Genomic DNA, 10,548 nt, shown 5'->3' on the forward strand with positions numbered 1-10,548 from the left:
AGTGTTGGGACATCACTTTATGTCCAGTGTAATATCTGGATCCTTTAGCAAAAATAGTTGGTCGAGCATATGTCCTTGCTCTTACTGCAAATGCTGTTAAGCTATTCATGTTTTTGTTACAAAAAAATAAAGTACTCTCTTTTGACTGCACTAACTGAGAAAGAAATAAAAAATGACTTTAAAACAATTTTATATAAATTACCTTTTATATTACTTAAAAAGTAAATGTTTTAAAACTAGACATTTCTCATTTCACACATCCTGCATCTGCAGTGCGCTAGCGAAACAGCAGAGTAACTGTAACAGCATGCTTACATTGAGCTTTCACACTGACAGCTTTTTTGCTGCATAACCAAACTGTAAATATTTTCGATATATTTTTATTTCTATTTATAGCTCAACTGGTAGAGCACGGTGTTAGCAACGCCACGATCGTAGGTTTGATTCCCAGGAAACACACAAAAACTGATCAAATGTTCACCTTGAATCTACTGTAAGTAGCTTTGGATAAAAATGTCTGCCAAATGCAAAAATGTAAATGTATTGCTCAATATTGAGACATTTACAAATTTACAGCATAAGTAGTTTGAGAGTGTAGGAAGACCAACTCGATTGCGTCATTCACAGTACGTCATGTCCTGAGCTGCAGAGCTCTTTTGGCACACTTTGTTTGCAGTTATTCTATGATTTGTGGAGCATTTTTTCTTCAGGATTCACAGGTAGTATAATTCTTTACTTAAAGTTCCGCTATTTATCCTTCCTTGGCCTTGCAGAACTTTTAGACCTATTTAGAACCAATTAAAAAATAACCCACAACACCAAGGATGGGTTAAACTTGATTTCTTTTTTTTTTAAATAAGTTGAAATAATGTGTAGTGATGGCTTCAACAGAAGCATATACCATTGATTAACAAGCTTGGATCTTACGGTAGGTCTGTCTTTAAAGGTTTATAAGTTATCGTTAATTTATATGTTATTGTCAATCATTAATTTACCTATGGAAAAAATGAATGGGATTTTTACTTTCAGAACCAAACTGTTGTGCTCTGTTGAGAACTATTTTTTTTTCCTTTTCTAATTTTCTCCCCTTTTCTCCCCAATTTGGCATGCCCAAATCTCACTACTTACTAGGTCCTTGTGGTATCGCGGTTACTCACCTCAATCCGGGAGGCGGAGGACGAGTCTCAGTTGCCTCCACTTCTGAGACAGTCAGTCTGCACATCTTATAACGTGGCTCACTGTGCATGACACTGCAGAGACTCACAGCGTGTGGAGGCTCATGCTATTATCTGCGATCCACGCACAATTTACCACACGCCCCACTGAGAGCGAGAACCACTAATCATGACCACGAGGAGGTTACCCCATGTGACTCTACCCTCCCTAGCAACCACGCCAATTTGGTTGCTTAGGAGACCTGGCTGGAGTCACTCAGCACACCCTGGATTCGAACTTGTGTCAGTGTCTTTACTTGCTGAGCTACCCAGGCCCTGATAACTATTGGTTTGAAAAAAAGGTCCATCCATCCATCTTCCACAGCTTATTGGGGTCCAGGTCGCAGTGGCAGCAGTCTAAGTAGTGCAGGTCATGCATTCTTTTCCCCCACAAAATGTTTTTAATTTATTTAAATTTTTCCGTTCCGTGTGGATACATTTCAAGACAATCAAGTTTTTAATAGTTACAATTCTCAGTTGTCAACTTTTCCGTCTGGTACCCAAAATAGTTTTTTTCTGTATAGAACCGCAGCTTTGTTACGCAGCTTAAAAACTGTCCTTGTGAACGCTCTACATGCGTCTGCTGCAGTTAAACCACAGCAACTCTTACTCTGTGCTTATGGGAGCTGTGTGAAAAAGTCCTAAGACTCACCTTCACAGTTTTGATCACTGGGTTCCTTGCTTAAAAAAACAAGTCTGGCTAAATAGTTGAGGAAAATGACCTTGACCCACTGAGGTAATGGCAAATAGTGACTGGAGCAACACAGAATATTTGTGATGACAATTGTCTCCAGTAGACTGGCCACCATCAGTGCCAGACAGAGAGAAAAAAAGGCATCTGGATGAAGATTAAATATAAAAGAAACATGTCAAAAATCCACTGAAGCTTGGTGATGCTGATCGATCTTAAAGGTAAAATTAATCTAAAAAATTCTTAAATTAATCATCCTCATCATGTTGTTCCAAACCCACATGCTTTTTCTTTTCTTTTCTTTTCTTTTTTTTTTTAGAATAACAGGAATATAGCGCTCAAGTGATTTACTACTTTAATGATACTTTCACAGCCTTTTTTGCTTGACAGACATGGTCGCTATAAAAGTTCATTGCACAGAAAAGAGCTGTATGAAGATTCTTTAAAAAAATTGTGTTCCACAGAAAAAAAAAATAACAACAGGGTATAGGTTTGGAACGACATAGGGGTAAGGAAATTACAATGAAAGAGACAAATAAACAAGTGCTTTAAAGCTACAGAGAAGTTTCTATACAGACTTATGAGAGGTAAGGTGTTTCCTGTGACGGGCAGCAGATCATTCATTAGCAGCAGGAACACAGTGTATCCCAGGATGAGGGTCATCTTGAAGGCAGAACGGTCCACATTCTTAGGTGGCAGAAGAAAGCTGAACAGATCTACAGTAATGAGGAAGCAGCTGGGAATCAGGAGATTCACAATGTACAAAGTGGCCCGACGCCTGAGGACGATCTAATGCACGACAAAATCAATTGAACCCATTTTCATTACACTGACAATGAATAAAATAAAAAAATAAAAAAATTTATTTAAAGGAATAGTTCACCCAAACATTCTGTCATGAGAGACAGGTAATGCCTCCATTGCGCTCTGATTGGCTGTTTGATTGGCTGATTTTTCATTCTGTCAATGTGATGTTGCCTACCTCTCATTCTTACAGCGGGTCCACACATTGCCATGAATGGGACAAACTTATTGCAAAGTAAATGACTAACCAACTTGGACAACCCCACATTTGGTTATGTTGGAATCAAAATTAACTTGAGACGACTTGAAACAAAGATGAAATGGTCTGTGAGTGAGCTGGTTTTTAGTGAGCACTTGAGTTAAATAAAAGTTGCACCTCTTTGCCATAATGACACCTGTGGTGTTTAAGTAGTAGATGAGTATTGATTTTTTTTCTCCCCTTTTCTCCCCAATTTGGAATGCCCAATGCGCTCTAAGTCCTCGTGGTGGCATAGTGACTCGCCTCAATCCGGGTGGCGGAGGACGAATCCCAGTTGCCTCCGCGTCTGAGATGTCAATCCACTTACTGCCAAGACTTACTGCCGAGAATGCAGATACAGCTATCGCACTGGTTTTGCAGGGACCAAAATGCATGCATTAGCGGCCCTGGTACCGTATACTCCTGTAGCACCCCCAACAAGACAAACCAGGGGACACGGTAATAAACCTTCTTCAAGTCCACAAAACTCATATAGACTGGAAAGCAAACTCCCATGCCTCCTCTAGGATTTTTACTAGGGTAAAGAGCTGATCCACAGTTCAACGACCGGGACCGGGATTCCACATTACTCCTCCTCCAGCTGAGGTTTGACAATTGACAGTAGTCTTCTTTCCAGCATCCTAGGTAAGCTGAGAAGTGTGATCCCTCGATAATTGAAGCACACTATCCAGTCCCCCTCTTTTAAAAATGGAAACTAGCACACACGCATGCCAATCCATAGGCCCCAATGTCCACGCAATCCTGAAAAGGTGTGACAACCATGACAGCCGAACAACATCAAAGCCCTTCAGAATATCTGGGTGAATCTCTTCCATCCCTGGCACCTTGCCTTTTTGACTACCTCAGTGACTTCTTCTAGAGAAATGGGAAAGACTTCCCTGAGTCCTCCATCCCTGCCTCCCTGAAGTGTCAGTCAGGTACAGAAGTTCCTCAAAGTGTCCCTTTCACCACAAACTATATTGCCAGGCGAGGTCAGCAGTTCCCTGTTCTGGCCAACAACAGCCTGGATAAAGCCCTGTCTCCAACACCTAAGCCATCTGATGGTTTCCAGAACCAATGCATGAATGAAATTACAACTGGTTCAGCGTGTCAGTGCACTTTTTTAAACTGAATGCAGATGCTAATTAGATTAGATAGAGCTTCAGTGGAGTGGAAAATTACAAGTGAATATAAATTTCGAACACCTTTTTTACTTATTGGAGCTTGACAGATGTGGTGATTATGAACTTGGTAGGACAAGAGTTGATCATTTTGTGTTTCATGGAACAGCATGGGTGAACCATTCCTTTAACAACTAATAAAATACTTGAGTCATTCAAATTTAATTGTATTAGTGGTAGAATGGAAATACGTGGTAAATAAGTGTATCCCATGAGTTATTATCAGCCTGGAGAGGTATCTCTGGTTTTTCAGCTAGCATGTCAACTAGCTCCCATTCTCCTTTTGTTGTCATCATATTTAGAGAACTTTGGAGTGTGTTCTTCACTGGTTCTTGAAAGTACAACCGAATATCACTCACTAAAGAGAATAAAAATTAAACTAGCATTAAGGGTTCTACAAAAGTTCTTGTAATACAGTAGATTCAAATTTCCCCTTCAATCAGGCTTACTTACCAGTGTGCTGGTACGAATTGAAAGTGAAAGTGCAGTTCTGAATATCGAATGGAAAGGTGTAGATGTCCAGATTACAAGAACTGATCACATGAAATGGAATACCATCCATAACCTGACCGTTATGATAGACGTAGACATAATTTGTGTCCGGGGCTCTATTTTCATCCATGCTTGACAGAAAAAGAGATGAATGTTAGGAATGTCTGATATGTTAATGTTACTGAGTTTTCACCTGTTATCCATTGTTTTAATTATAGTGTTGAAAGCTGCAATTAAAAGTCAATTCTTTCATTCACAGAATGAAAATAAGACAGAATAATGTGATTTAATTTGTATTCATAGGTATTTACGTAAAATGTGGTTCTAGCACATGTATATTTTGTATGTTTTGGATAGACACTAAAATGTACAATATCAATCTTGCAAGGGTTCTTGCAATTTCAACTCCAACCAGTCATTTGAGAATTTGAAAAAATTTGAGCATCTGTAAAGTTTTACATATGTAAACTCTCACATTTCAGATGTTGTCAATGTGTTGATTTTGAATGTTTCAGCGTATGTCCAAATGTACGAAAATAGTACATGTGAGATAACCCTGGAAGACATATAGAACTACTATCTTTAATTACAAAGATGGATGATGACAGTGTGTTCTCATTATGTTTCCACTAAATCAAAATATAATCTGATACTTTTAAACTTACAATTCATTAATGACAATATCAGGCGATCCATAGCTTTTTTCTTGGCAGTGAAATTCTGTCTGTCCCGCATTCAACAGGATCCCAGCTCAAACCTTCAATATTCCAAAACTACAAAACACAAAGTACCATTTTTAAAGGTGAAGTGTCTATTTTCTACACCACCAGCTGCACCAAATGGGATTGCAGTCTTGTTTTTCGAGCGACCCAGCTAAGCTGGACATAGCATCACTGACTGGTGTGAGTTTGGGGCAGGACTAGTTTGCCAGCTTGTTCAAACAATGGGAGACGGGAGTATTTGGAAACTCAGTATTTATGTTGAATTAATTCTGTTGGGTGCCACAGAAATTACACACAGAATAAATTTTATTTTGATTGCATAAAAGAGAACTCATTTAAAAAGTTCATAATATCACACTTTGAAAGAGGCCAATAGTGAGCTGCAGAAGGACTTACCAAAGAGATCCAGAGGAAAGTGTTAAGTACCTGTGCTTTTTCATCCTGAAAGAGAAAACAATAAGAATGCAGAAGGTGATCAAGCCCATTTTGCTCTTGCATGTGTGAAGTATGGGGACAATTTTAAGTTCTAGCCCTAAAGCCCTGGGTATACTTCCATTTTGACGTGAACGTTCAGTGTCTACGTACAGTCGAACGCGAGTCTGTCAAAGTATACTCCATGTAACTGAGCACGCATTCACAGGCAGTTGGCGCATGCGTGCTATGACTGCCATGAGACACCAGACTTTTTCTTCAGGAGTTTCTTTTCATAAAGATGTCTTTATGTTCCTTCAGACTCGAGTTATACAAATGCAGGTCTCTCCAGACCTCCTCAAACACACGTTCTTGACTTGCACATCCACTGTTGCTGTTTTTACCTTTCTGTCCTGATGTTTAGCAGCGATTACATCTTCCTAATGCAAGGTGTTGCCACCTTGTGGACCCACTAATTAGTGCAAATAGCTCCAGCCTCATGCGCATTCTGCTCCTTCAAAGATGTGCGGTTAGAAAAATTGGGCTATGCACTTTAATGCTCATGCACTCTGCTGATGACGAAATTTGCGTCATGTGTCCTGTACAAGGACGCTCAGTGTTCATGTCTGACCAAAGCATGCATACTTTGGGCTTAAATCCAATTGTAGCCACAGATGTCACTTTATTAAAATGTATCAATAACATTTTTAAATCTTATTCACAATTTAGTTGAACAGCAAAAAAAAAAAAAAAAAAAAAAAAAAAGTGGTAATTTTGGTTGCATTTCAAATATGGCTTTTAATTTTGTGTGTTTGAGAAAAAAACATTATTTTTTAATCCATTATTGGTTTTTGGAAGTGCGAAAAAAGGTGCACCTGAAGCTTTTCAGACCACAACAATGGTGCTAGGCTTCATCTTGGTTCCAAATGTTACCATGTTGATTTTGTGTGGCCATAATTGACCACTGAAAAGATTCTTGCCCCTACAAGTCCTGTCCTCTGGCATTGGACTATCCATGTGTAAACAATACCCAGTCTTCTTCTCCCTTCAACTCACCCCAACTCTATATGGGACATTGGGCAGCACCTCACCCTGGGACATTTTATCTGCCCCTTACTATTTTAATCTTCATTACCAAGTATTGTTTATCTATAATTTTATAATTTGAAGACTAACACATTTCTTTTTGAAAATGTTGTGTTTGAAAATTGTGCTTGTGCTATCTTTCTTTAAAGTAAGCACCACTTGGTTTGATATTTTGATAAATACTGCAAGCAGATTTATGCATTTTAAGTGTGGCTTAATATCCAAATAGTTTTATGTATATTAAGAAGGAACTTACCACACCTAAAATCCCATACATAGTGAAGCTCAAACTTATGTTGGTGGGAGTTTTAAGGTTGAAAACCGGCCTCACTTCAGTTTTTCCAAAAACACTCGCTCTCAGGGAAGTTAAGAGAGCCTCTGTAGTAGGTTCAGAGCAGTTAATGGTCTCTACAGATGTTATTAATAGAGCTGAAAAAATAAATAAAATTAATACACAAAATAAAATATTTAGAGGAGGTCTCACAAAGAAGAATTCTATGCTTGTCTATAGTGTTGTCAATATGTGGTTTAAATAGACTAACCTGTTGATGAACTAACAGGAATTTACAATTTTTTAAAGAATAATCTTTTTGCTGTTTTCATATGAATTTCAAATTCACATAAAAAATTGGCTCTAACTTCAATTATTAGTTGATATAAGTTAAAAGAGTTGACTGAACATGAAACTTCAGAATCAGTTATATGAAAAGATCCATATATTTTTACATACAGTGGGGTCCAAAAGTCTGACACCACTATAGTGAAAATGCTTCTATTTAGCATTTTCCTAATTTAATATACAATTAAAATATATTTAATTTGCTTTTGTATTGAAAATCTAATTAAGCCTTACACTGCATGATGAGACAGTAGGTAAAGAGCTGGACCTGCAGAAAACTGGCAGAGAATCCAGCAACCTGTAAGAAGGATTTTAACAATCACTGCAATATACAAACTATATACGTTCAATGTGCAGTTGTAACCTTAAGGAGCTTTTCCTGCCTGATATGATCCTTAAAAGTACTTTCATAGGAGTAAAACAATGTAGTCAGGTTGATTTAATCAAATGTAATAATATTTTTGATTTAAGGTTAGGTTGACCAATTAATTTAGATTTTTACCAAACTAAGTTAACTGATAAAAAATAAATAAATAAATAAATTATAGTGCACTTAAAAGACATGTAAATCAGTTACAGCATTTGTTAATTAATATTAGGTGTCTTTCACTACTATGTACTTAAGCATTTAATACAATGCGCTTATCATGTACATACGTGTTGTGGCATTGTACTTACATATAAAGTACCTGCATTTAATTACATCTGTAGTTACGCTGTTAACCTTACCCCTAAACCTAAACCCAACCCTGCCCCAACCATTACCCTAAACCCTAACCCATACCCAGGGTTGAGGAGTAACGGAATGCATGTAACGGGAATACGTATTTAAAATACAAAATATAAGTAACTGTATTCCACTACAGTTACAATTTAAATCATTGGTAATTAGAATACAGTTACATTCAAAAAGTATTTTGATTACTGAAGAGATTACTTTGCATTTTATTGTCATTTGTTTCATTTAATATTTAGTCCTTTCAGATGGAAAACATTTATACATATAAATGATGCGATCCAAAGTGTATTTGAACAGTGGTAAAACACTTTCTTATGATGTGTTACATTCATACGAGCAGACAGAGAAGTAAGTTTGAAGTAAGTTTGGAGCAGAAGAAATAGAAATAAACCTTGTGTAAATTGTCAGCTAAATGCTAAGCTTAAATGCTATTTCTAGCTATTATACATGCACATGTTACCAGGCAAAATCATATTTTTTTATCAAGAAAATTCACGCTGTGGGCCTGGGTAGCTCAGCGAGTATTGACACTGACTACCACCCCTGGAGTCGCAAGCTCGAATCCAGGGTGTGCTGAGTGACACCAGCCAGATCTCCTAAGCAACTAAATTGGCATGGTTGCTAGGGAGGGTAGAGTCACATGGGGTAACCTCCTCGTGGTCGTGATTAGTGGTTCTCGCTCTCAGTATGGCTCATGGTAAGTTATGCTTGGACCGAGGAGAGTAGCGTGAGCCTCCACGTGCGGAGTCTCCGTGGTGTCATGCACAACGAGTCACATGATAAGATGCATGGATTGACGTCTCAGAAGCGGAGGCAACTGAGACTTGTCCTCCGCCACCCGGTGTAACGATGCTGGCACTGGCAATGATGATGATGATGAAGTGAAGATGAAGAACCCAAATGCAGTTTATTTACAAAGTGAGAACCAATAACCCTGACTACAAAACAAAACATGAACATAGACTAGACTTGACTATGGCTTGACTTGACTACAAAGTTACATTCACATTCATTCAATACTTGACCAAGACACAATGGAAAACATGAGGCTTAAATACATGGACATGGGGGAACATAAACCAATGAACAAACAGAACTCATAACAAACTAATTAAACAATAAACCAATGAAAACATGACACATGAACATGGAGGGAAAACATGAAATCACATGACAAGGGAACAGGAACTAAACTTTTCAAAATAAAAGACATGAATCAACAAAATACAAATGACACCCAAATTGAGGTGAGTAACCGCGCCACCACGAGGACCTACTAAATAATTGGAATTGGGCATTCCAAATTGGGAGAAAAGGGGATCAAATAAAAAATAAATTCATGTTGGATCATTATTTCTATTTTTCTAGTAAGACCTTTGATATTAGGTCAAAAATTTTATTCTTGATAATAATTTTTGTATTGTTTTCCTGTAAAAATATCTAAAAATCCTTCAAACAAGATCAAATTGATTTATCTTGTTTTAGAAACAACACTGCTTAAGATATTTAGGTTTTTCAGAGAATGTATTTTTAAACTGTGTATTTTGTCTTACAGAGTTTTAGTCAAAACCAGTGAAAAAATCTACCAGTAATGAAGAAGTAATCCAAAGTATTTAGAATATGTTACTGACCTTGAGTAATCTAATGGAATACATTACAAATTACATTTTACAGCATGTATTCTGTAATCTGTAATGGAATACATTTCAAAAGCAACTCCTAAACCTACCCGTACCTCAACCTCAGTAGCATCAAATATGAATTTTGTGAAAATTTTTCAGAACAATATTTTAATGTTAGCACATAGTAGTTAAATAAACCTAATATAAAGTGGAACCAATGATTTTTATTCAAAGCAGGTACAAAGTATAGTCCCTAGAATGAGGTTTAGTGACCCTTTCCAAGGTTTGAACTAGATCAACTAATAATGAAAAAAAAAACAACAAAAAAAAAAACATTAAAACCTTTATAGCCCAGTCTCTTGTGAATTAATCACCATAAGAATTAGATAATTGAAAATTATGTAGTTTTTCATGTTATCTAATAAATAGACATAAAACAGCACTACTATGTTTAATACTATTTTTGCATTACTATTTGATGACTGTCTTACCTGTGGTCTTGAATTCAATACTACAGCCATCTCCTTCTTAACAATGTGGACTGGTTGATAGTGCCTTGATAATGAGTATCAGATCAAACTATATACCACTGAAAACTGATTTGCTTAGACAAACTAGATCCAACAGAGATTTTTCACTATACACTTTCTTTGTTTCATAATCTCAGAAGACAAAAGCAACATGCAAAGCACAATATGTCTGATGCAAAATCCACAGTAAAAATATGGT

The 10,548-nt window shown here is 37.1% G+C and overlaps 1 protein-coding gene across 1 annotated transcript; it reads right to left on the bottom strand.

Moving 5' to 3' along the window:
* Positions 1–1,855: 1,855 nt before the first annotated feature.
* LOC127438094 (5-hydroxytryptamine receptor 3C-like) lies at positions 1,856–10,347 on the bottom strand. The gene is given in 10 exon segments (XM_051693368.1): positions 1,856–2,052; positions 2,484–2,694; positions 4,320–4,486; positions 4,582–4,751; positions 5,286–5,311; positions 5,313–5,393; positions 5,739–5,783; positions 7,096–7,268; positions 7,693–7,756; positions 10,311–10,347. Coding segments are annotated over 10 exon segments (1,164 nt in total). The 5' UTR covers positions 10,341–10,347.
* Between the last annotated feature and the right edge of the window lie 201 nt (positions 10,348–10,548).

Source organism: Myxocyprinus asiaticus, chromosome 49 (assembly GCF_019703515.2).
Source record: "Myxocyprinus asiaticus isolate MX2 ecotype Aquarium Trade chromosome 49, UBuf_Myxa_2, whole genome shotgun sequence".
Lineage (NCBI taxonomy): Eukaryota > Metazoa > Chordata > Actinopteri > Cypriniformes > Catostomidae > Myxocyprinus > Myxocyprinus asiaticus.